General features: G+C 49.8%; 1 protein-coding gene across 1 annotated transcript in view; it reads left to right on the top strand.

Moving 5' to 3' along the window:
• KCNK9 (potassium two pore domain channel subfamily K member 9) overlaps nt 1–15,629 on the top strand; it is an 87,355-nt gene extending 71,726 nt beyond the window's left edge. The window contains exon 2 of the mRNA XM_004387358.1: nt 14,519–15,629. Within this exon, the coding sequence (XP_004387415.1) occupies nt 14,519–15,354 (836 nt within the window). The 3' untranslated portion in view covers nt 15,355–15,629. The remainder of the gene's footprint in view (nt 1–14,518) is intronic.
• The last annotated feature ends 10,979 nt before the right edge of the window (nt 15,630–26,608 follow it).

Raw genomic sequence — 26,608 nt, 5'->3', positions numbered from 1 at the left:
TGGATGGATGGGTAGGTGGATGGATGGATGGATAGATGAAAGGGTGGATGGATGACGGATGGGTGGATGGATGGATGGATGGTGGATGGATGGGTAGGTGAGTGGATGGAGGGATGGATGATGGATGAATGGGTGAGTAGATGGATGGATAAAGAGAGCTAGAGGGAGAGATGATCACGAGGCAGGTTTTGGGGGGCCAGTCCTGGAAGTGGTGGCCAGCATTCCCCCACACACTCTGTGGGCTGGCTCTGAGTCATATGGTCATGGCCACTTGCAAGGGAACATGTGGCCCAGCTGTATGCCACACAGATGGGTGGGCACTGGCAGTCTCTTCTAGAACCAACTGCTTCTGTTGCATCTTGACTAAGGGAGCGTCTCTCCATACGTGAGCTCCTGGGAGCAGGTTGGCTGACATGGAACTCCAGCGCATCCTGAGACTGTCCTGGGGATGAAGTGAGCCCTTTTATAACAGCCACCTGGTGCCTAGGACATCTCCTGGGCGAACCTTCACCCCATCGGATCTTATATGCTCTGTGTCTTCTAGACCCCTCCCACTCGGTGTGGAAAGGAGCCCTGGTGGTGCAGTGGTTAAGCACTCGGCTGCTAAACGAAAGGCTGGTGATTCGAACCCACCAGCTGCTGCCCTGTGGGAGAAACATGCAGCAGTCTGCTTCTGTAAAGATTTACAGCCTTGGAAACCCTATGGGGCAGTTCTACTCTGTCCCATAGGGTCACTATGAGTCAAAATTGACTTGACAGCAATGGGTACTCAGTGTGGGATCCACAGGATGTCACATCACCAATGAGCTTGCTTGAAATGCGGAGTCTCGGGCCCCCCAGATCTGCTGATTCGGAACCTACATTTTAACAAGGTCCCCGGAGACCCGTGTGCTTGAATAATCAAAGTCTGGGAAGCAGTGTGTCTTAGTTTCTTAGTGCTGCTGTAACAGAAATACCACAAGTGGGTAGCCTTAATGAACAGAAATTTATTTTCTCACAGTTTAGGAGGCTAGATGTCCGAATTCAGGGCGCCCGCTCCAGAGGAAGGCTCTCTCCATCTGCTCTCAGGGAAGGTCCTTGTCTTTTTCCAGCTTCTGTTTGTCAGTTCCTTGGTAATCTTCGGGTGGCCTGTGTCTTCTCGCCATTTGTACTTGCTTCTCTGTGCCTAATCTGCTCTTTTTATATCTCAGAAGTGATTGGTTTAAGACACACTCTACACTGATATGGCATCATTAACATAACAAAGAAAGTCCTGTTCCCAAATGGGATTACATCCACAGGTATAGGAGTTTAGGATTTACGACACGTATTTTGGGGGAACACCATTCAGTCTATAAAACACTGCTTTAGGAACACAAACACAACACCTTTTACCTTCATTTCAGTTAATTGGGCTTCCCTAGAGGCAGACTTTTCTAGTTTATGGTTTTCAACTAGAGACACACCGTTCGTTGCCTTTGCTCTTCCTTGGCCGCATCTGCCCCACGGGCTGGACTCAACCCATTCCACAGATAAGAGACTCAACGCTTGGCTTCAGGCCTCCAGTGCCAAGTCATTTAAGTCGTTGCTAGCCCAGGGCCACCTTTCACACCATGCTGAGGTTCAGAGTAGGGGAAGAGACACTTCCTTGGAGCAGGTGGCATTGGAGCTGGGCCCTGAGAGGGGGCAGGATTCGGTCCTGTGGAGCTGGAGGCAGTTTTCCAGGTGGGAGGCAAGGCCCTAATCAAGCCATGGAATGGGCCAAGTGAGGCCCCCACCTGGGGCATGGCCGCCCGCCTGGACGAGCTGGAGCTGGAGCCATGAGTGACTTAGCATTCGAGGCTCCCTCTATTCTGACCCAACTGTTGGCTCATTTTTGAATCTGCCCGCTGTCTCTCATGCTCTCTGCAGTTAATTAGCCCTCAGAGAGATACTTTGCATCCAGCAGAAACAAAGCAGAACTTTACAATGTTTGGCCTTGGTTTCACTTCCTTAAAGAAGGTATAAATTACTGCTTAATGACTGTGCATTAGGGCTGGCTTGAATTAAAAGCTTCTTATTCTAAGTGGACTTTTCTAAAGTCAGCCATTTTTGCAATGGACTTTTATATTAAAATTTAGACTTATTTTTCTGCTTTTTTGTAGGTTTTTTTTTTTTTTGGAGGGGAGGGAGCGTTACATATTTTGGAGATGAGATGGGGAAGGGAGAGTAGAATGGAAGAGATGGAGGAGACCAGAAGAAAGCTCAGGCTTCTACAAGTTCCTTGACAAACGGGAAGGATGAGATCCCATGTCTGCAGAATCGGGTGGTTGAGAGCACAGACTTAAGGTCCAAACCCAGATCAGCCAGGCTCCAGACTTTGAGACTTAGAAATATAACATATTTTGGCCAAGGTTCAGGGTGTTTCTTACCTTTAATATAGAGGCAGTACCAATTAACTTGCCAAGGGTATTCCGAACCTCCCCGAGAGTAAATGTGTTAAGGAACGTAAAGTATTTTAGCTCAGTCCCTGGCACAAAGTATGCATGCAGTGAACGCTTGTGATGTTGCTAACGGTCCCTGGGTGGTGGAAATGATGTGTGCTGGGTGGCACAAATGGTTTGCTACTAACTGAAAGGTTGGTGGTTTGAACTTACCCAGCAGCACTGAGGAAGAAAGGCCTGGTGATCTGTTTCTGTAAAGATTATTGTTGTTGTTGCTGGTAGGTGCCATAGAGCCAGTTCTGACTCATAGCTGCCCCATGCGCAACAGAACAAAAGACTGCTTCGTCCTGCGCCATCCTCACAATTGTTGTTGGAGCCCATTGTTGGAACCACCGTGTCAATCCATCTCGTTGAGGGTCTTCCTCTTCTTCAGTGACCCTCTACTTTACCAAGCATGATGTCCTTCTCCAGGAGCTGGTCTCTCTGATAACAAGTCCAAAGCAAGAGAGACGAAGCCTCACTATCCTTGCTTCTAAGGAGTATTTTGGCGGTACTCCTTCCAAGACAGATTTGTTTGTTCTTTTGGAAGGCCATGATATATTCAATATTCTTTGCCAACACCACAATTCAAAGGTGTCAGTTCCTCTTAGGTCTTCTTTATTCATTGTCCAGCTTTCCCATGCATATGAAGAGATTGAAAATATCAAACCTTTCATCCTTGGTGCACCTTAGTCCTCAAGGTGACATCTTTGCTTTTTAACACTTTAAAGAGATCTTTTGCAGCAGATTTGCCCAATGCAATGTGTTGCTTGATTTCTTGACTGCTGCTTCCATGGGTGTTGATTGTGGATTCAAGTAAAATGAAATCCTTGACAAATTCAATCTTTTCTCCGTTTATCATGACGTTGCTTATTGGTCCAGTTGTGAGGATTTTTGTTTTCTTTATGTTCAGGTATAATCCACACTAAAGGCTGTAGTCTTTGATCTTCATCAGTAAGTACTTCAACTCCTCCCCGCTTTCATCAAGCAAGGTTGTGAATCTGCATATCATAGGCAGTTAATGAGTCTTCCTTCATCCTGATGCCCCGTTCTTCTTCATATAGTCCAGCTTCTCGGATTATTTGCTCAGCATATGCATTGAATAAGTTTGGTGAAAGGATACAGCCTTCACACACACCTTTCCTGATTTTAAACCACGCAGTATCTCCTTGTTCTCTTCAAACAGCTGCCTCTTGATCTATGCACAGGTTCTGCATGAGCACAATTAAGTGTTCTAGAATTCCGATTCTTTACAACGTTATCCATAATTTGGTATGATCCACACAGTCGAATGCCTTTTGTGTAGTCAGTAAAACACAGGTAAACATCTTTCTGGTATTCTCTGCTTTCAGCCAAGATCCATCTGATATCCTTCGTTCCACGTTCTCTTCTGAATCCAGCTTGAATTTCTGGCAGTTCCCTGTCGATGTACTGCTGCAACCGTTTTTGAATTATCTTCTGCATAATTTTACTTGCAGGTGACATTAATGATATTATTTGATAATTTTCCCATTCCGTTAGATCACCTTTATTTGGAATAGGCATGAATATGGATCTTTTCTAGCCAGCTGACCACGTAATTGTCTTGCAGATTTCTTGGTATAGATAAGTGAGCGCTCCAGTGTTGCATCCATTTGCTGAAACATCTCAGCTGATAGTCTGTCAATTCCTGGAGCCTTGTTTTTCCCCAATGTCTTCAGTGCAGCTTGGACTTCTTCCTTCAGTACCATTGGTTCTTGATCATATGCTACCTCCTGAAATGGTTGAATTTTGACCAATTCTTTTTGGCATAGTGACTCTGTGTATTCCTTCCATCTTCTTTTGATGCTTCCTGCGTTGTTCAATTTTTTTTCCCACAGAATCCTTCAAAATTGCAACTTGAGGCTTGAATTTTTTCTTTAGTTCTTTCAGCTTGAGAAATGCAGAGCATGTTCTTGCCTTTTGGTTTTCTAACTCCAGGTCTCTGCACATGTCATGATAATACTTTGCTTTGTGTTTGTGAGCTGCTCTTTGAAATCTTCTATTCAGCGCTTTTACTTGATCATTTCTTCTACTTGCTTTAGTACTCTACATTCAAGAGTAAGTTGCAGAGTCTCTTCGGTTATCCGTTTGGGTCTTCTCTGTCTTTTTAATGACCTTTTGCTTTCTTTATGTGTGATGTCCTTGATGCCATCCCACAACTCATCTCGTCTTCGCTCATTAGTGTTCAGCGCGTCAAAGCTAATCTGGAGATGGTCTCTAAATTCAGGTAGGATATACTCAAGGTCATACTTTGTAAAGCTTACAGCCAAGAAAACCCTACGGAGCAGTTTTACTCTGTAACACATGGGGTTGCCGTGAGTTGGAGTCGACTCAACAGCAGTGGGTTTGATGTGATTCTTGGCCGATGTTGTTGTTGTTAGGTGCCATGGGGTCATATCTGACTCATAGCCACCCTATGTATACCAGAACGAAACACTGCCCGGTCCTGCCCCGTCCTCACAGTCGTTGCTATGTTTGAGCCCTTTGTTGCAGCCACTGTGTTGATCCATCTCATTGTGGATCTTCCTCTCTTTTGCTGACCCTCTCTAAAGTAGACGGTGGTTTTTGGTAGGATGGCTATTATGTTGTTGTTATTATTATTATACTCTGTTATAAATTCTAAGATGCCATTGATGGATGGTAACTTTTGAGAAAAAAAAAATCACCCCATGACACGTAACCACCAGTGAAGAAGAATGACTTTTTTCGTGGCTCCTGGTTTTGGAGGAACTTCCAGGGAAAATCGTGGACGGTGGTGGAGGCGTCAGAATTCGTCTTTCTGCAGGTGCCCGAGTTTCCGCCAGAGGGCGCCCGCGCATCTGTGCTCGCCGACTTCAGGGGTCAGTGTCTCTTCCAGTGAGTGGGCCGGAATGGAGGCTTTAACCATCATTCTAGTCCATTAAACTCTTTATTGGCAATATTTTATATGAGCTTTGTCCAAAAGCAAACTGACTTGGTGGGTGGATGACCTCCAGACTCTGCCAGGGCACACGTCTGTGCTTCTGTGATCTGGGCCTGAGCTCTTGCAGCTGGAGGGGTCAGACAGAGATGGGGCTGGGTGGTGTCCGTCAGTCCTGGTGTCTGTCTCCTGCTCAGTTCAGAGCCTGGCCCTGGGGCTGCCTTGTCAGAGCCCCGAAAGCCCTGTGGGACGGGGTGGCATTGCCCAGGTGTGGGTGGAGGGAGCACCTTAGACCACCGCCCTCCCTGGAGCCTCAGCATCACCCACGTGTGCAGATGGGCTCAGCCAGGCAGACCTGTGGCGCCGGGGGTCCAGACTCTTCCCCTGTACTCGGCCCCCGGTGCAGCACCCCCAAAGCCAGTGCTGCAGGGAGCCTCTGACTATGGACTTGGCTCCCAGCTGGCTCAGGGCTGAGGCTGGGAGTGTGCGCTTGGCTAAGTGAGGCCAGCTGGCTGTGGCTGCCCCCGGGAAGCTGAGCGGTCCCTGGGAGGGGAGCTTGGCGCCAGCCCTGCATCTTCCCCAGAAAGAGCCCGCTCAGGCCATGGCTTCTGCAGAGCCTGCCATCCTCCCCCTGGTGCCCAGCACGGAGCAAGCCCAGTGAGCTGACCCTTCTCTCCACGACCCCACCAGCCTCTGCGCCCCACTGCTCCCAGCCCTCCTTCCATCCCTCCTGGGCTCAGCTTGCTCACCGCACAGTGGGAAGTTTGTCTTTAACCATAATTCTTTTTGTAGTGAGGTAAAGTTCACAATACATATAATGAACTATTTTAAAGTGAACAATTCAGTGGCATTTCATAGATTCACAATGTTGGGTAGCCATCACCTTTTTCTAGCTCCAGGACATTTTCATTATCCCGAAAGAAGGCCCCATGCCCATTAGCAGTCACTTCCCGCCCCTGGCAACCACTAAGCTGCTCTGTCTCTGTGGATTTGCCAGTTCTGGACGCTTCAGGGAAGTGCAGTCACACAATATGTGGCTTTTTGTGTCTGCCTTCTTTCACATAAGCATATGTTTTCGAGGTTCATCCACCTCGGAGCTCGTATCCCTACTTCATTCCTTGTTATGGCTGAATAATATTCCATTGTATGGCTGAGCCACGTTTAGCTTATCCCTTCCTTCCTCGACGGACATTTGGGTTGTTTCCACCTTTAGTCTGTTGTGAATAGGGCTGCTATGAATATTCATGTACAAGTATCTGTTTGTGTTCCTGCTTTCAGTTCTTCTGGGTATATACCTAGGAGTGGAATGCTACAAGTAATTTTTCGAGAATGTATTTGTTTGTTACTTGGGTGTGAGCAGGAGTATAGAATCCTGCTGAGCAAACTGTGGAAGTCCTACCTCTGACCTGGGGAGGTGACCCCGTCCACAGGAGGTGTCATCCCTGCCCTTGATGTACCCCTGCTCCTGTGGGAGGAGGTTTACAGGTCCACCTCACAGGTTATGCGGGGACCACAGGAGAAGCAAGTAGAGGAGCAGCAATTAATCCACAATTAACACAGTTAATAAACGCAACTCAAAGGCCGCTGAGGCTGTTTCCTCATCCATAAAACGGGGATGATAGCACTTCATTTAATCCTCACTGGATCCTCATAGCGAGAAGGAAACTGGGGTCCCAGGAGGTGATGCCACAGCTGGGAGGAGCCGCGCTGGGGTCTGAACCAGGGCCTGGGGCTCTCGGGAGGGTCTCAGAACTATAAACACAAACCTTAGAAGGGAGGGGAGCCAGGTGGTGTAAGGGTTCAGTGCTCAGCTGCTAACTGAAAGGCCGATAGTTCGAACCCACCGAGTTGCTCCGCAGGAGAAAAGGCCTGGCAATCTGCTCCCATAAACATTACAGCCTAGAAACCTTGACGGGGCAGTTCTACTCTGTCACATGGGGTTGGGGTGAGTTGGAATGCACTCGCAGGCAGGCAACAACAGGAAAGGGGGAATGCCCGCTTAGCACAGCGGGAAGGCCTGGAGCAGGCGCCAGCAGAGCTGTGTTTGCCTGAGGCCCTTGGAGCCCTGGTCGGCTCCTCCCTGCCTATGGATCTCCCTCCTCTAGAGGGGGGCGCAGCCAGACACACCCCAGTGGGGCCCGCACACCCGGCCTCCCGTGGAACAGAGAAGGAGCAAGGCCTGTGTCATTTGCTGTTGTCAGAAATGTGTGCTTTGCAAGCTTGATTTTTTTTTTCTTTCAGGTATCTTTTCTCCTCTTAAGACATAAAATGCAGGGAAACCAAAAGGGAACTCAAGTTCTTTTCAGAAATCGATAATAAAAAAGCAGAGGAGAGAGTTGCATTTTCATGAAATAAAACACCGAATCTGCCAGTTTTCCCTTCACAGAGCCCACGTGCCAACCCTTCGAGTGAGCAGGTCACCAGCACTGGGTGGCTCCTAGGAGGCCTAGGGGATTGGAATTGAGCATCTGGGTGGGTTAGAGGGTCAGGGTGCCTGCCCTGCCACGTCTCACCTGTGTGACGTGGGCGAGGCCTTCGCTCAGGGCCTCAGTGTTCTCATCTGCTAAGTGGGGTCACAGATCCCGTGGGGTGGAGTCCCAAGGGGACTGTGGGAAGGGACCTCCATCCACCCGGAATGAGGGTGTGGCATCCTAGGTGCCCCAGCAGGGCCGGCGTGGGGGAGGTGTTTCTAGCCGGGATGCCGCCGCTTGCGGCCTTTGTTTGTGCATCTGTGAAATGGAACTGGCCGTGGCTGCCTCACAGTGATGGAGCAAAGGTGGGCGAGACATGGGATGGGAAAGGGTTTGCCGCCACTGGTCGACCCTTCTGGGTGGTGGGAGCCCTGGAGTTCAGGGGTCCCTCCCTGACCTCCATTGCTCCCCTTCTTGCTGCCCCTCCGTCCCCTCCCTCCATGCCTCTTGCCGCTGTTCTCTCTCTCCTCCATTTCTGGAGCATCATGACCTCTGATTTAGACAAACAGATGGCCTGTTTGTCTTATTTGTTTGGCTTGTACAGCGTTTTAAATATTTTAATTAGACACCAATTAGAGCCCACAGATTTTAAAGTCCTTATTTCCAGCTTCTCTCTACAAACCAGAAATGGGGTCACCCTGGCCCAACAGTTCTGGTTACTGAGCTGGGCAGTCGCTGCTCCCCCATAGGCACGGCCCTCTGGTTGGCCTCAGTCCACCCACAGGCCTGCTCCCCCTGGCCAGCCCGTCCCCCCGCCGGAAGAGAAACCGCGTGAGACGAGAGACATCGAAACTGCACAGTGTTATCAATAAGAAACTGGTATTCGCTGTTTGTAGTCACGCTAAGGTGTTAGGACGTGAGCTCCTAGTTGAACGTTGGTCAGTTGCCATCAGAACACCGGCCTAAGCCAGACGATTTATTGGGGGCCAGAATGGGACATCTGTATGTGACGCTGGCTCTAGGCCAGGCTCCGATGCAGAGCTGGAACATCAGCCTAGTGCTGAACCTCAGCCCCCAGGCCAGGGACCTCCTCCTCTGTGGTTGGGCTCATTCTCATTGTGCCAAGGTGATTGCTGCAGCTCCAGACCTCACACCCATCACCCTTCACGTCTGCTGGGAAAGAGCCAAAGGCTTTGTCCCAGCAGAAGCCTCACTGGTTCAGGGCTTGGCTGGTGACCCAATCAGAGAAGCATAACTTCCCTCTCAGGGCCCAAGCAGGAGACCTCCACCTGAGCTCCCACCCATCGGCTGAGGATGGAGGAAGGGGTGGTATCCAGAAGAAAGCAGGGTTCTGTTACATTGCGAGAAGTGTGACTTGATACCGGGCAGCTGAAACAACTGCCATCCCCGACAGATTAAATAAGGAATGTGAAAAAGCTTTGTAAACCAGAGTGCTGTGTGCCTGGAAGGTGGACTTCATTTCTTGTTCCCCTTTGCTGGAAGAGAAAGTCACGGCTCAGAGATACCAGGTGGCTTGCCCATGTCCATGGGTGGGAGGTGGGAGATGGCGTGGGACTCAGACCTGGGGGCGCCTCCAGGGCTTCTTCCACTGCATGAGAAGCTTTCTAAGGATACCCTGTTGGCCCCCTGCCCCTGCAGGGTCCGTGAATCCTGTTCCTTCCTCGTGTTTGCAGACCCCTGGGTCTTAATGATTGCCGCTGAGCTCCTCTCGGGGCTCGTGGGAGGGCGAATGGGATGTCCATTGCAGGCCTAAGTGGGGAAGCAGCCAGAAGGCACAAGGGGCCAAGACAGCTCCCTTCTGCTGCCCGCCCCTTCTCCTGCCCGCCCCTTCTCCTTCCCGCCCCTTCTGCTGCCCGCCCCTTCTCCTGCCTGCCCCTTCTCCTGCCACACTGAGTCATCCTTTGATGGAATCAGTGTCTGTTTTAATTCCCACCAACACAACACCTTGCGTGTCCTTTATAAATATTTCAGTCTCCTCCAGCGGCAACCTTCCTGATGCCCAAATGGTTGTGGTGTCCTGTCCTTCCTGTGCTGGGCAATCTGTCCCCGGCCCAGGCAGCTGTGGGCTCCAGGAAATAGCCACAGGCACCCTCACCTGGCTCCTGTTCTGTCAGCAGTTTTGGATCATGGAGCCACCCAGCCTCCCCGTGGGCTTGGGATCTGGTGGGTTCACCTGGCAGTGAACTTGACCAAAGAAAAGGAAGAGGCCTGGGAAGGGAGGTGACTAGCCCGCGGTCCCAAGGGGCAGAGGCAGGACTCCAACCAGGTTTGGCCAGATGGACAGGGGCCATTCTGATGGCACTGTACTGCCTCCTAGTGGAAATTCCAAGCGGGCTGACTGAGGATCAGTGCTGGCTTCAGGGAGGGACCCCCCTTGAGCTGGCCGTGACGATGAGCGGGATGTGGCCACAGGTAAACGGGATAAGGAGTTGCTAGGTGGTGCGAAGAGTTAATACACTCAACTGCTCACCAAAAGGCCGGAGGTTCGTACCTGTGTGCATACCCTTTCTGCGGGAGAAAGACCTGGTAATCTGCTCCCATAAAGATGAACAAAAACCAAACCCGTTGTCGTTGAGTTGATTCCGACTCCTAGTGACCCTATGAGACAGAGTGGAACTGCCCCATAGGGTTTCCAAGGAGCGGCTGATGGATTCAAACCGCCAACCTTTTGGTTAGTAGCTGAGCTCTTAACCACTATGCCACGAGGATTCCCCCAGTAAAGATTACAGCCGAGAAAATCCTATGTGCAGTTCTGCTGTGTCATATGAGGTTGCTGTGAGTTGTCCTAGGCTTGACAGCACTAACAACAACGAATGGGCTAAGAAGTCTGTGCGTGGTGCAAAAGGTTAACTTGGTTGGCTGCTAACCGAAAGGTTGGGGGTTCGAGTCCACTCAGAGGCACCTCAGAAGAAGAATCAGCCACTGAAAACCCAACGGAGCACAGTTCTACTCTGACACACATGGGTTCGCCAGGAGTCAGAGTCAACTCAATGGCAACTGATTTTTTTCTTTTTTAATGGGGAGAAGCCAGGTGTCCCCAAGTGGAAGGAGGGGTGGGAAAGTAATGTGCTTTCTCCACCCAGTGGGGTTGTTCGCTATTCCCTGAATACGCTCTGCAGAGGGGAAGATTTGCAAACTGTGAAGTGCTATGGAAGTCTGGAAGGCCAGGTGTTGACAAGCCTAGACTGTCAGAGAGCAGGAGGGAGCCACGGATAGTTCTTGAGCGCTGGAACTTGCTGGGTGCTCAAGGCATCTCTTACTCAGTGCTACTCAGAGCAGGAGCCAGGCTGGGCAACCTCACATACCTGGTAGCCCTCATGCTTCTGGGAATTCTAGCAGGGGCCAACGGGGAGCACAGGGCGTCCTGCACGTGAATGCTGCCTCCTAGCCACAGCCGGCTCTCCTCCGAGCCCCAGAGCCAGAGAAATGCTCGGTTTTATTACCCTCTTCTGCTGCCTCTCCCGGCCAGGAAGAGAGCCTATTCATTTTGTTTTATTCGTCAGCCAACTACAGCGAGAGATGAGGCCGCTCTCTGATCCCCTCTCCCAGGACAGATCCCAGAGGCCACCAAGTCCATTAAAGGGGCCATAAAAGTCGGCAGATGATACAGCATCATAAGCAGAGCTGCCTCGGTCAGTCGGCTCAGTGCTCGGCTGGGGTTGGCCTGGATGGCCAGGACGGCCGGGAAGATGGAATCTTTGCACAGTGAGGGCATCTCTCTAAATTCTGGGTGCCTCCTGGCACTGGGCCCTGCGACTCGCAGAGGGGAGTCAGGGTGGGCTCTGTCCAACTTGTAAACTCCGGTCTGGCCAGGAGGCTGTGGAAGGCAGGCGAGAGAGCATACTACAGATAGTACCTGTTGCCTTCGAGTCGATTTTGACTCATAGTGACCCCATGTGTTATAGAAGTAGAACTGCTCCATAGGGTTTTCTTGGCTGTAATCTTTGCTGAAGCAGATTGCCAGGCCTTTCTTCTGCAGCACTGCTGGGTGGGTTCAAAATGTCTATCTTTTGGTGATAGCTGAGTGCTTAACCATTTGCCCTACCCATGTCCCAGAGCTGCCATAACAAAACACCACAAACGGATGTGGCTTTAAAGAACAGAAACTTATTGTTTCACAGTTCTGGAGGCTGGAAGTCCACATCAGGGTATCAGCCCTGTTGATTCCTTCTGAGGGATCTGTGAGAGGTGATCTGTGAGAGAAACCATTCCAGGCCTCCCTCCTAGCTTCTGGTGGCTCCCTGCAATCCTTGGTGTTCCTTTGCTGCTCGTAGATGCATCTTCACATGGTTTCTTCCCCATGTGTGTCCCTGTCTCCGTGTCTGTTCTCCCCTTTGATAAGACATCACTGAGAAGGAAACCCTTGTGGCATAGTGGTTAAGAGTTCAGCTGCTAACCAAAAGGTCGGTAGTTCAAATCCACCAGGCACTCCTTGGAAACCCTGTGGAGTTCTACTCTGTCCTATAGGGTTGCTATGAGTCAGAATCGACTCGATAGCAATGGGTTTGTTTGTTTTTTTTGGTTTTGAGAAGGGACTAGGACCTGCCATACTCGGGTATGACCTTATTAACTGAGAACGTCTTCAAAGAAACACTCTATTCCAAACAAGGTCACATTCACAGGTACAGGGGTTAGGACTTCAGTGTTTTTTTTTTGGAGACACAATTCAATTCATAACAGAAAGAATGAGGAGAGGGACTTGGTGGGGGCTGGGAGGTGGGATGATGACATGTGCTCTGAGCTGAGGACCAAGGACATAGCTGAGGCTGGGGATTGGCAGGGCTGATAAGGTTGGGATGTGTAATCTCCTGAGACTGACTCTCCAGTGACTCATGTGATTTCCATGACCCTGATGGTGCTAGTGTCATGAGATCTCCGGAAGCCAGTGTTGGGACACAGTTGCCAGTGCAGTTACCATCCCTGGTGGTGGCCCCACAGCTGACCTCACACTGGGACACTGCTCAGAAGTGGTGGGTGGACAGCTTGTGTTGTCTGTCTTCTGTGTAGCATTGCTTCTTTCTTCGGTTACTGAGGCTATCCACTGGATGAACCCAACTGGAAACCAGAGGGCAAAGGAACGCATGGGTGTAGCTCATCCGAGGCTAGCTCCCCAGGGTTGAGAGCAGGGTGGAGGTGATGGAGAGGATCTAGAATTGAAGATATCCTGCACAGCCTTCTTTTCCATGGTGGCATTAAAAGCTTGAGCAAATTATCTCACTTTAGAGGGAGCAGCCCCATGTCCCATACCACTGAACCTCTAGGCACTTCATTGATGTGGAAGGCACCTGGACTTTGGAGGTGGTCATCTACCACACTCTCATGCACCTGTCTTATGATGGAAGCACAGTGTCATCAATGCAATGGACCAGTGAGATGTACTGTGGGATAGACAGACAGTGGTATGACCAACAGTAGGAGAATTAACATAACGCTGAGTCAGGACATTGCAAGTGCACTGCTGTCCAGGCCAGCTGAAAGCAAAGTGCCTCTATTCATCCTTACTGACAGGAATGGGGGTAGAGGGAGACCCTGGCACAGTTTTTGAGCCAGCAAACACTGTTTATTTCTTCCAGTAAGTATATCCCATTCAGAACAGGTAGCATTACCGTATTATTAAGTTGCCAAATACAAAACAAAAAAACAAACCTATTGCAGTCAAGTGAATTCTGACTCCTAGCGACCCTATAGGACAGAGTAGGCCTGCCCCATAGGGTTTCCAAGGAGTGGCTGGTGGATTTGAATTGCTGATCTTTTGGTTAACAGCCACGCTCTTAACCACTGTGCCACCAGGGCTCCAAGTTCCCAATAATCAGTAGTTATTCTACACCGTCCAGCTGGCAGTTGCATCTGCTACACAGGTGAGCTAAATGAGATTGAAGTAAGATTCTCTCTCCTGCATCTTTTATATTTACCCTCTTCTTTACCACTTCTGACGTGCTTCATTCGTTCCTGAAGACCCATGTCGTTTCCTTCAGCCAGAAGAACTTCCTTTAGTATTTTTTGTTGTGCGGGTCTGATGGTAACAGATTCTCTTAGTTTCCTTTAATCTGAAAATGTTTTTATTTTGTCTTCATTCTTGAAGGATATTTTCTCTGGGTTAACATTTTTTTCCTTTCAGCTCTTTAAAGTTGCTCTTCCACTGCTTTCTGATCCCCCACTGTTCATGATGGAGTCCCCAAACCACCTCCAACCAGAAAATTTCCAAACTCCATACTTACTGAAATGCTCCAAAACCCCTCCCAACTGAAATGCCCCAAACCCCCTCCCAACTGAAATGCCCCAAACCCCCTCCCAACTGAAATGCCCCCAAACTCCTTCTCAACTGAAATGTCCCAAACCACCTCCCAACTGAAATGCCCCCAAACTCCTTCTCAACTGAAATGTCCCAAACCACCTCCCAACTGAAATTCCCCAAGCCCCCATCCTGAATGAAATGCTCAAACCCCATCCAAAACGGAATCCCCAAACTCCATCCCAACTGAAATTTCCCAAACCCCATCCCAGCTGAAATCCCCAAACTCCTTCCCCTACTGAAATTCTAACAAACCCCCTCCCTGCCGAAATGCCTCAAACCTTGTCCCTATTGAAATCTCCTAAACCTCTTCCTAAATGAAATGCCCCAAACCTCATCCCAACTGAAATGCCCCACACCCCATCCCAACACCAAACCTCCCTGGGACACTTCCTCACTGGTTCTCCCTGTTCTCCTCTCTCCGTCCCTCCAGGCTATGGGCATGCTGCCCCCGGCACCGATGCGGGCAAGGCCTTCTGCATGTTCTACGCCGTGCTGGGCATCCCACTGACGCTGGTCATGTTCCAGAGCCTGGGCGAGAGGATGAACACCTTCGTGCGCTACCTGCTTAAGCGCATCAAGAAGTGCTGCGGCATGCGCAACACCGAGGTGTCCATGGAAAACATGGTGACCGTGGGCTTCTTCTCCTGCATGGGGACGCTGTGCATCGGGGCGGCCGCTTTCTCCCAGTGCGAGGAGTGGAGCTTCTTCCACGCCTACTACTACTGCTTCATCACGTTGACTACCATTGGGTTCGGGGACTACGTAGCCCTGCAGACCAAGGGTGCCCTTCAAAAGAAGCCGCTCTACGTGGCCTTTAGCTTTATGTATATCCTGGTGGGGCTGACGGTCATCGGGGCCTTCCTCAACCTGGTCGTCCTCAGGTTCTTGACCATGAACAGCGAGGACGAGCGGCGGGACGCAGAGGAGCGGGCCTCGCTGGCCGGGAACCGCAGCAGCATGGTCATCCATGTCCAGGAGGAGGCCCAGCAGGGCCGGCCGCGGTACAAGGCGGACGTCACGGACCTGCAGTCGATGTGCTCCTGCATGTGCTACCGCTCGCACGAGTACCGCCCGGCAGCCCACCAGAACTCCTTCAGCACCAAACTCACCCCCCAGTACTTTCACTCCATCTCTTACAAGATCGAAGAGATCTCTCCAAGCACATTGAAAAACAGCCTCTTCCCATCGCCCATTAGCTCCATTTCTCCCGGGTTACACAGCTTTACCGACACCCACCGGCTGATGAGAAGGCGGAGGTCCATTTAGGGTGGGAGGGGGACACGCGCACAGGAAGAGTAATCATTTGTCAGACTCGACGTTCAGTTCCGTTGACCCAACTCGTCTTTCCTTCTTGATTATTTATTTATTATTATTATCCCATTGATTGTTCTTGTGGTCGTCATGATTCCTTTCTCTCCTCCCTTCTTTGCGGTTTCATTTCTTCCCCACCTCTCCAGCGAGGCGGAGCAGGCCCAAGGGAAAATAAAGGCCCGTCCTCCTCTGAAACTCGCAGCTGAGCATGAAGCATGGATTTCTTCCTTCCCAGCAAAGTATGCCTTACATTTCTCCCCCGCGACCTGCTCCATCTCTGGGGCAGCTTTCCCAAGACAGGTGTGAGAGCAAGATGGAACAGAGCTGAGAGGATACCCAACCCCGAGCTGCACACCCAGCTGAGAGCCTTCCAGCGCCCACCCACGGTGGTGTCTCTAACGCCTTTCTCTTTTCCTCCCCGAGGACTGGGTGGCTGCTTGTGTGTGTGCGTGTGTGTGCGTGTGTGAGTGTGCACGAGAGCATGTGCCAGCTCACACAGAGTGTGCTTCTGTGCGCGTGTGGACCGTGTGACAAAACGGAAAGTTCTAGGTACTCGTTTTTCTTTTCCATCACATGATTTTGTTAATAGCCTGCTTCCGGCTGCTTCCAAACACAATGGGAAAACAGAAGCCACCAAGTTATTGATTTATCGTCTTGCCAAACCAAGCATGTTCCATGAGCAGTCTCCATCCCAGGCGTGCCATGCCCGTGTTTTTAAATGCTAGGTTCTAAATTATATGAACTTCTTTTTAGGGGGCGGGTGGGCAAGAAGACTCGGATCATTTTCGCCTGCCAGTTCAAAAATTTTTAAAGAGCATGCACTTTGCTAAACTGGTATGCATTATCAATGCAAGAACACAAAACTAGCAATGGAATAAATAATCAAAAACCAATGATAATATTAATTTATTAAAGACAGTTTTCATTTTATCATCTCCAGCTCTAACAATTTTCCTCGCAACTGGAAGTGTCAGGGGAAACTGGAAAATTGTTGGAACCACAGAGTATCTGTTTTATTATTTCCTTCTTATTTATTTGATGATGATGATGATGAATTTGTGCAGCATCTGCTGCAGAGATAAGAATTACTGTTTTGGGATGCTTGAGCGAGAATGGGCATTATTAGTAGGTGGATGTGGTTTCTTTTCCTTATAAAAAATGACAGGGCATTCTGTGTTTAAAAATACAGATATATTTATTTCAAGAAAGATTGTCTGGAATTGCATTTGATTTATAATAAGGGAAAGCTCATGGTGGTCTCATGAAGAGCTTAGAGGGCAGTGAGCTGTGTTTTGGCCTGCTGGGAAGTTGTCAATCTCAGGGGACAATTTGGTCTGGGTAGTGGAGAAGTTCCTCCCAATTCTCAATAGGGGATGACCCCAAAGGGAAGACATGCCAGTCTCCTAGGGGACAGCTTAAGCTATAGAGTAGGCATATTGGAGGACTAAAGGACGGACTGACCTCCAAATTCACTGAGGGGACTTTCCTTCGTCATCCTCCCTGCCATGCCTGAAAATTTCCCACCCTCCCACTCCAGTATCGCATGGAACTTCCTGACTCTTGGATGGAATTGGGCTCTGGCCGTCCTATTCAGAAGGAGCTTATCTACTGGGCTGTATCAAGGTCCCAGTGGGATCCCTTAGAAGGAGTGATCTGCTCCCTAGCAAGAGTTGACCTAAAAGGTTTCTTAAAGCAGGGAACACCCAAAATGCCACCAGCCCCAAGCATTTGGGCCATTGGATTGAAACACACGAGCACTCAAGCCTCCTCTGAAGAGGCTGGGGATGTCCTTTAATGCTCTATCCCAGGTTGAAATGCCCCCTTTGTCCAGGACACAAGGCCTCAGAAGGAGTCTGGGGACCTGAGATTTTCAGGCCAAAGTTGACAGTTGACAAGGTCTTTGTTGATTCACTCAGTGTTAAGATCTGATTTCACAGAACACACTATTAAAGGCTCTTAAGTCTGTCAAGAGTAGAAGCTGTAGCTATTTTTAATTAATTAATTTTTTTTTGGTGGAGATTGCCTTTCAGGAGTCATAGGTGCAAAGCCACTACTGCATATTCGCAGAGTGTGTTATGCTTTGGTGGGTGCTGCCTGGAGTACACACAGGGCTTCTCATGAAGACTTTTGTAAGAGTCACCCTCCAGTGAGGAGGGCGGTGATAGTCTTTGATCTCTAAAAGAAACTGAGGCATCAAGAGGATGAGTGGTTTTGCTCAATGTCACAGAGCTGGGCCTTCACAGCTCTGAGATGATTTAGGTCTCCAACCCCCAAAGGGTCCCAGAAGCTGACTCCACCCTACCATGGTGTCCTAACTCAGCCCCCAGTGAAGGACCATACTTCTGTTTCTCACAGGAAATGCAATAGACCCTTGGAGTCAGTTAGAGGGACATGAAAGGACACTGGTTCACCCTTCATTTGGGGCTGGTTTCCCTATGAATACATCCTTGTAAAATGGTCATACAGTGGTCATACTTCTGTTTGAATGCTCCAGGTTATGGAGAACTCCTCCCTTCCCAGGTAAATATAGAAAACATTCCCTATTTCCACAGAGATGACTCTTTATAAGACTAGAGGATTAAGTCTTCATTCTCCTCCTGTTATGACTTCTGACTTAAAGTATCTGAAGCAACTTGGATTTTGTCTTGGTTCTATATTACCCCTATTTCTTCTGCCCTTTGCTACCAGTTCGACCTTCTGAAGGACGATCACTATCTGAGTCTTCTGTTCTGAAGTTAAACATCCTCGTTCATGCTCAGAGTGTCTAGGGTGTGCAGGTAAGACTTGGTGTGCTTCCCTTGAGATGTCTACCTTTTCCTTAAATGGTCCATCTGTTCCCTACCATGGTATCTTGCCAAGGAGTTCTCTGTTGTTACTAGGTGCTGCCGAGTCGGCTCCAACTCATAGTGACCCTATGTGTAACAGAATGAAATGTTGCCTGATCCTGCACCGTCCTCACAACAGTAGGTATGTTTGAGCCCATTGTTGTAGCCACTGTGTCAATCCATCTCGTTGAAGGTCTTCCTCTTTTTTGCTGACGCCTTGCTTTACCAAGCATGATGTCCTTCTCCAGGGACTAGTCCCTCCTGATAACATGTCCAAAGTAAGCAAGGTGAAGTCTCACCATCCTCACTTCTAAGGAGCACTCTGGCTGTACTTCCTCCAAGACAGATTTGTTTGTTCTTCTGGCTGTCCATGGTATATTCAGTATTCTTTGCCAACACCACAATTCAAATTCGTCAATTCCTCTTCGGTCTTCCTTTTTCAGGAGTTTTCTAGGTGCATCTCATGGGGTAATCTCATGGGCAGGCTGAGTCAATGGTCTCCCTTGATAAAACAGGATGGGGCATCTCCATCTCTAGCTCCACTGCCTGGGATCTGCTCACCTCTTAACCGTATTATAATCAAAGGCTCTGAAAGCTAGGAGGCAGCCTAGTCAGAGTCATCTAGCTGAACTCCCTCATTTCCAGAGGAAGAAACTGATGTCTCAAGACCCACTGCCTTTGAGTTGATTCTAACTTATAGCGACCCTGTAGGACAGAGTAGAACTGCCCCATAGGGTTTCCAAGGCTGTATAATCTTCACAGAAGCAGACTGCCACATCTTGGACCAGTGGAATGGCTGGTGGGTATGAGCCACTGACCTTTTGATTGGCAGTTGAGCACTTTAACCACTGCAGCACCAGGGCTCCCGTTGAGGTCCAGAGAGGGTGCAAACTTGCCCAAGGTCACGCGGCCAGAACCTGGTTCTCTTTCTACCATCATTCTAGCTACTTTTGTTGTGGTTGCCCTTGCAGACACCCTTTTGAAGACGTTGTCTCAGGCCTGCTCTCTCCACCTCTCTCATGCACTTGATAATTTCTTTGTAGGTACTTAAAGAGGTTAGACTCAGAACTCTTTTCAGCTAAGTGATTTCCATCTTTATCTCTCCACTGCATCAAAGACAGGAGGAGGACGGATGGTGGTCTAACAGCTCTGGGATGAATGCTTCTACAGACCATCCATCACATGTTAATCCTCACTGGCCGCCCTGGGTGGAAGGTGCTGTCACAGCCAAAGACCTGCTTGTCTCTTTTCTACATAGGAGTGAGCCACCCTCTGTGGGCACTGAGGTGCCTGGATAGCCCCAGAGCTGGGATCCGATGTATTCTTTCCACCTGCACCACTGTGTCTTGAAACCAAGGCAGCTGCTTCTTGAGTGCGGTGAGCTGGCTGGTGCTCTAATTTAACTGAGTTCTCTGAGCTCCTGCCCCGCTCTCATTGTGCATCCCTATCGGTAAGGGGTGCCTGTACTTCTGCACCATCTCAGCAGGTTGTCTGCGGCCCAGGAATCCCCCTTGGATTCCAGGAGGGGAAGCAAAGGACCCAGATGGCTTCTCAGAAGGCCTCCCAGTGGAGGTGCTCCTTACAACCTCACCCATGAGAAAGGGGGCAACTGAGTGATGGCTCTCGGCTCCCTGTTCCTTGTCTGCACTCAGGGCCTCGGTTGGGAGAACATCTGGGCAGTAACTAAGAAACCTACAGAGAAGCCACGGCAGGTCATTTTTCTATGCTTCGTCTGCATTTGGAAGTCACACGGTTTCTGATTCCCAGCAACAGTCATCAGCAGCTGGAAGCTGGAGAGCAGAGCAGGGTTATTCAGAGGCGTTCATCGTCTGTGTGTGGTGGGTTGGAGCTGGAGGTGAGAGAGGAGAAAATGATGAAAGAAGGAAAGTCACCCATCGCTGGGGTTTATGGCTCCATTTCGTTATGCAATATTCCTTTTTAATAATAGGTCCTAATTAAGACACCCATTAAGGGCATCCACAGGGGCATGAAGTCCCTGAATGTGCTGGAATGTGTTCATCTGTTAGTTCAATGGGTGCTGTGATCTGTGAAACGTTCTGGTGGATTGCAGCTCTCACCGGAAGGGGCAGGACTTTGGACAGTCGCCGCTACCTGGGCTCTCAAGGGCACTTCCTCCAGGGAGACATTCTGTTTGGGACCCTAGGCAAGGACAGGGTGGCAGGGCCAGCGCCAGGCCCACGTCTCCTGCTTCTGGATGTCACTGTGCCTCTCTGGGTGAAATGAGAAGCCTCCTCTGGCTTCCTCATTGATAAAATGTGGCCATTTGGGTGGGATTGATGGATATTTAGCATGAAGTCAGTTTAGCCCGCCTATATATTGTCCTGGATGTTCCATTCAATGGGCACATTTGAAGGTTGAACTACCAAGAAGAAATCAAACAATTGTTCAGTTTTGTCGGAGGACGGGAGCTGTGCGGGTGGAGGGGGACAACTGTGGCAGGCAGAGGGGGACTGCAGCTGCAGAGCAGGGTCACGGTGTGGACACGGGTCCGTGCCTTCAGGCTCCCAGACACCTGGGCATGAATGCAGAGGGTGTGGGTCCTTCTCAATTACACCCTGGTAGAGGCTGCTGCTTCAGGGAAAAAGAGCTATTACCATGATTACTTCATCAACTTTTTATTTTGAGAATTTCAGATTTACAGAAAAGTTGAAAGAATAGGACAATGAACTCCGGTACACCCTTCACCCAGGCCCACCAGCCTTCAGTCCTTTGCCGCCTTTGCTTAACTTCTTCTCCCACCTTCGCGTCTCCCTGCCCCTCACATACATGTGCACACGCATGTACACACATGTGCACACATTCATGTACACACACACACACACACGGAGGTAGCTGGAGAATGAAGCATCATGAGGTCTGTAACTTTTAGGTGGTTCAGCCAAAGAAAAAAATGTATATCTTCCAAGAACAAGAACATTCTCCTACATGACAGTGCCATGGTCACACACGGGAAGTCAGCCCTGATACAATGTTATCTAATCTACAATCCATATTCAAATTTCCCTAGCTGTCCCCAAATGTCCTCTACAGCTTTTTCTCTAGTTTAAGATACAATCACTATTTGCATCCCACACTTGCTTGTCTGGTTGTCCCAGACTCCTCACCCATTCTACAACAGTCTAGAACAGTCCTTGCCGTCATTTCTGTCTTTCTTGGCATCAGCAGTTTCAAAGCATCCACGCCACTTGTCTTGTAGAATGCCCCCCACCATCTGGCTCTGTCTGCTGTTGCCTCAGGATCAGATTCAGTTTAAGGAATTTTTGGCAAGAAAACAGTATAGTTGATGCTGTGTAGCCACGATTTATGCGTTTGATACGCTCAGCCTTCTGGGGACCTCTGAGGTTACCTCTTTCATGGTAGATGAATTTGTCTGTTGTTAGCTGCTGTTGAGTTGGCTTCAACTCATGGCGGCCCCATGTACAACAGAAAGCCATTTTTAGGATCATTGATATGCTCAAGTCCATTGTTGTGGCCACTGTGCATTTTGAGCGCCTTCCAATCGAGGGGTCTCATTTTCCAGAACTATATTGGACAGTATTCTGTTGTAATCCACAGGGTTTTTAATTTTCAGAAGTAGATCACTAGGCTTTTCTTCCTAGTCCGTCTCAGCCTGGAAGCTCTGCAACGTGTCCACCATGGGTGACCCTGCTGATATTTGAAATACTGGTGGCAAAGCTTCCAGCGTCACAGCAACATGCACGTCACCACCTTATGGCAAACTGACAGATGGGTGGTGGGGTAGATCAATAGAATCATATTAAAGGTCGTTTTTCTCTGTTAGGAGAACGACATCTATGAGTCCCAGGACTCTGGTTCTCACTGTCAGAGCCAACCTAGGCTTCGATATTTCTGACTTCCCATGTGGCTCTCTCTTCTGTGTCAGGCGAGCATCAGCAATCTTCCCCTTAAACACCTGTAGGATGATCCAGCTATAAATAGACATCAAGCATAGAGACATGCTTTCCTCCAGTGTAAAATGGGCTACTAGGTGTAACCCGGTAGGGTTTTTGTAAGGATCTCTGCTAGCCAGTCGGGGTGTTTTGGCCCCCAGGAGCTTCTCGATGAGTGGTAACAATTGCTAAGCCCTTCCTTCCATTAATAATCATAAAAATGCAATTTGTTATATGGCAGCTCTCCTGGCCATTGACCTCTGTCTTGGAGATATTTTCACTGACAAATTCTAGACCACAGCCTTCTCCATCCTCATATCACAAAGCAGTTCACCTGCTGAGACTAAGTAACTTTACCTTTTGACCAAGCAAACATGGCCCTGCAGATGCCTGCCTCTGCATCTTTGCCCATGCTGTTCTTGCTACCTGGAAGTTCTCCCCGTGGGTCTCTAGCAGCGGAGGTGGAGATGGGAGTATCTCAGGCATCCTTGAAAAGTCTTTCCTAACCTTCTTGCCCCTGATGGAGTTACCGCTGTCCTAGTCCTTGTTTCCATCATGGGAAGCAAACCTCTGGTGGCCACGGTCCAATGAGAATCAAGTGCTGAGCGGTGCTCACAGAGGGGAACCATTAGGGGAATAGGACAACTGGATTTCTAGCATCATGCCTACATGGTCATTAGTAGCTGTAATCAAGGCATGCCTTAACTGGCTCAGGTGGAAACAGGGTAATTCAATGCAGGCATTTGCTCCATCCCTGGAAGCCGATCCAAGTCTGTGTGATGAAAACTTACCGTCACACCGGTGGCAGTGGAACGCCACTTGCCTGGGATAGCGTGGAGCGTGCCGTGACAGTTGGACTGGGGGTTGTCCAAAGCTTGGCATTGCCCCTAGGCAGGTGATTTGTGTGGTCTCAGCCCCCAGGACTGTGACTGTGACGTTTCATCCTGCAGTGGTGGGCTCGTGATGGGACTGTCACCAGCGAGCCAGGTCAGCACTGTTCTCTCTTGGGCACATCTCCGGTGGAGGCTGAGTGGTTGTCAGAACATGTGCAGAGAGTGACCTCCTGCACAGGCCCCGTCCCTGTCCCCACCTCTAGCTCTGGGGTCAAGAAGAGAGACAAGTGTGGGCTCTTTGTGCTCGCACACAACAGTGTGGTGTCGTGGAAGCTGCTCACGCCTAGGTGTCTTACCCCTGGGACCTGACTCTGCCGTTCACAGATGGGTGGTGGCTTTGCCGGTCTGAGCCTCAGTTTCCCCATCTTTAAGTGGAGATTATAAATAAAACCAACCTCGCAGGGTGGCTGTGAGAGCTCCGTGTGCTACTTGGGCACCTGCTCTGTGCCAAGCACTGTGCTGATGTTTTCATACATGGTTGCATTTCTCATAAAAGCATGAGTCACTTCTCCCATAGGGGCGTCCTCCTGGGGCATTTGACTTGAAATTGAACTGTGCAAAGAGAGCAATTAACTCTGGTTGGGGGATTCAGGTGGGGCTTCATGGAGGAAGTGGCTTTTGGAAATCCTTGAGGAGAGCCTTCAAGGATCAAGTGGGCTCCGTTTTCGGCAGAGGCACAGCTTGGGCAAAGTCACAGGGATGTGAGAGTGCAGGGGCCCAGATTGTCTGGTGGTGGATGGAACCGTGCCGCAGATCCACATCTGAGGACAATGTGGCAACACAGCCAACAAGACCCGTTTCACAGGCTTCTCGTAGCCTACGCCATTCAAGCCAGTCTTCTGTTCAAGAACCTTCCACGGTTCCCCGGAGCCCACACACTAAGTTTATCTGAAGATGCTCACTCCAACAACCATAACCCTAGTCTTGGGCTCCCACCGAGGAGCTATCAATCTGAGTGTCCCTCCTGGGTCCTCCTCCAAAAACAAAACTCTGAAAATAGATCCTGTAGTCTCACCAACCTTGAATTCTAGGGGTCCTCTTGTTTGCCAGTAAACCAGTTGCGGTTGAGTCAACTGGGTTTTCAATGGGGCTAATTTTTCAGAAGTAGATCACCAGGCCTTTCTTCTGAGGCACCTCTGGGTGGACTCAACCTCCAACCTTTTGGTTAGCAGCCTGGTGCATTAACCATTCATACCACCTGGGGACTCCTCTCGTTTAGGTGCAGTTAATTGCTTTTTTTGTCGCTGTTGTTCTTTTCTGGACATTAGCTCTGATTTGCACATGGGGGTCTTTCTGGATAAGATCTAGTTGGTCTCCTACGTCAGCATCCAGGGAGCTTGTTTCCATGCAGTCTCCTCACAGCTTTCCCAAAGATGAGGGTGAAGCTAGGAAAAGGAAAACGCTGTAGAAGATCCAGGACTTTCTCAGCAGGAAGGTTTTGCTGTCTCCTGATCGGCTTTATGAGCAAAAGTCTTTGTGTCTGTGGTGACGTGTCTGTGAGATGGGCCTCTTTGTGGGTCTGGCACTGAGGGCAGGTCCTCGGAGGGCGTCAGCAGCAGGACCAGGACGTCTGCTGGCGTGGTGTGTGCCGGCGTCTGGGGAGGAATCCCTCGTGTCTGTCTGTGTGTCCTTTAGACCCTCTCCTCCTGGCGTCTGAGGAGTGCATCAGGGTTTACTGCTGAGGGTAAGGAGTGGCATCTCCTGGGGAAGTGTGTGCCTGACCAGGGTTTGCCATGTGGACCTGGATTTTGAGATGTTGCGTTTGGGGTCGTGGAGGCTGAGGGGGCACTGGCTGGGGTGGGGCAGGGCGGTGGGCAGGAAAGTCCAGCTTTGGGAAAATGGGTCGAGCCAGGACTCAAACACTGGTCTCATGATGTGCTGTGAGACCTAGGGTGAGTGGCTTCACTTCTCTGAGTCTGAGGTGCCTTGTTTACAGACTAAGGGCTTTGGCCCAGATCCCAAGTCTACCCCCACCCCCCCAGCGTCTGCCTGGCTCCCTCCACCAAGGACACGGCCAGAAAGGGCTGGCTGGGCGGAACGCCAACCAGCATCTGGAAGTGTTTCCCCAGACACCTTCTGTTGCGGGCAACTCTCCCCATTAGATGCCTTTTTTTTTTTTTTCCAGAAAAAAGTGACACGTGACTCCTTAGTTAACCAATAGCCCCACATGAGGCATCTTAGCTTGATTTCCGTGACAGGCCCTCCTCCCCTCCTGACTGCAGCAGGTGCTGCTCTAGAGAGAGAATCTTAGGTGAATGGAGTCAGGATTCCTGCAAGACAGGCTGCAGAACCCACCCTCTATCCCGGGCCGAGCTCCTGTTACTGTTAGGAGAGGGCTATGCCTGCACCAAGGAGGCTCTGGTGGTGCAAAGGGTTAAGCGCTTGACTGCTAACCTAAAGGCTGGTGGTTCGAGTCCACCCAGAGGTGCCTTGAGTCTCTGCTTCTGAAAGGTCACAGTCTTGAAAACCCTATGGAGCAGTTCTACTCTGCACACATGGGGTCACCATGAGTCGGAACTGACTCAATGGGAACTGGTTAATGGCTCTACCAAGAGTTCTCCTTCAGTTGAAACCTGAAACCCCACCTCTTCCCTCCACCCTCCCTCCCCTCTCCCCACCTCATCCTCTGCTGGCTTGGGCTTCCTTCAGGACTCTTTGCTTCCTGGGAGGATACAGCCACTGCCTGCAGGAGCCCCCAGCCCAGTGGGGCCGAGTCAGAGCTGGGTCCAAGTAGAGCAAAGATGGACCTGACTATGTGAGAAGCAGGTGTCTCCCGGGCAGGTACTCATGAAAATGAAATAAGTATCTTCATTTGTATTTCGGTGAGGATGGAGGTTTGGAGGAGGGACAGGGCCAAAGTCCTTCCAGCATTGAGCCTGTGTTCCTGAACTGCGTTCTTCTCTTCTGGGGATGTCATATTTTTCAGATATAGTTGTCATGGAAGTTAAGAAGGCTATAGACCTCTCCCCAAAGAATCAGCTCTTCTGGTCCTTCTTTGGATGGGATTCTCTTTTCTGCCCCCATCTTGCAGTTTCCCAATGAACCAGAATTCTTGGAGAATGGTCTTGGGTGGGAGCATTTTCAACTGAGCCGAAGCGCTTTCCACTGCCAAGCGTTGAGGATATTCTTAGCTTTTCTTAGCTCGAGAGGACAGTTGAACTACCAGAAGTGAACTGCGGCAGTGGCGTGCCTGGTGGCCCCATTGGGCCCCCTTTTTGCAACATTAGCTGACAGTTGATACATCTACCCAGCAATTATTTATAGAGCATGTTGAGAATCTGTATGGCTGCCATATGTCAAATTCGTTGAGATGCCGTTGTGATCAACAAGATGGTGGAGGTCCCTGGCCTCATAAGGCGAAAATCCCAATGGCCAGCATGCTTTCGGGATGTAGAAGGTCTAGGAATAGAGCCAAATGAGCAGGTATCGGAACCAGAATATGCCTCGGCAATTGTTTCATTTTCTTGAGCTGATTTTTAGAAGTTGAGTAGAAAAATAAAAATCCAATGAAGGAAAGAACATGATTAGTGGGGACCCAATGAAACAGAGCCCACAATTAGCAAGATTTTTTGATAATTTG

Source organism: Trichechus manatus, unplaced genomic scaffold (assembly GCF_000243295.1).
Source record: "Trichechus manatus latirostris isolate Lorelei unplaced genomic scaffold, TriManLat1.0 scaffold00185, whole genome shotgun sequence".
Lineage (NCBI taxonomy): Eukaryota > Metazoa > Chordata > Mammalia > Sirenia > Trichechidae > Trichechus > Trichechus manatus.
The sequence above is the reverse complement of the archived record's forward strand: the minus strand, read 5'-3'. Positions and strand labels throughout refer to the sequence as shown.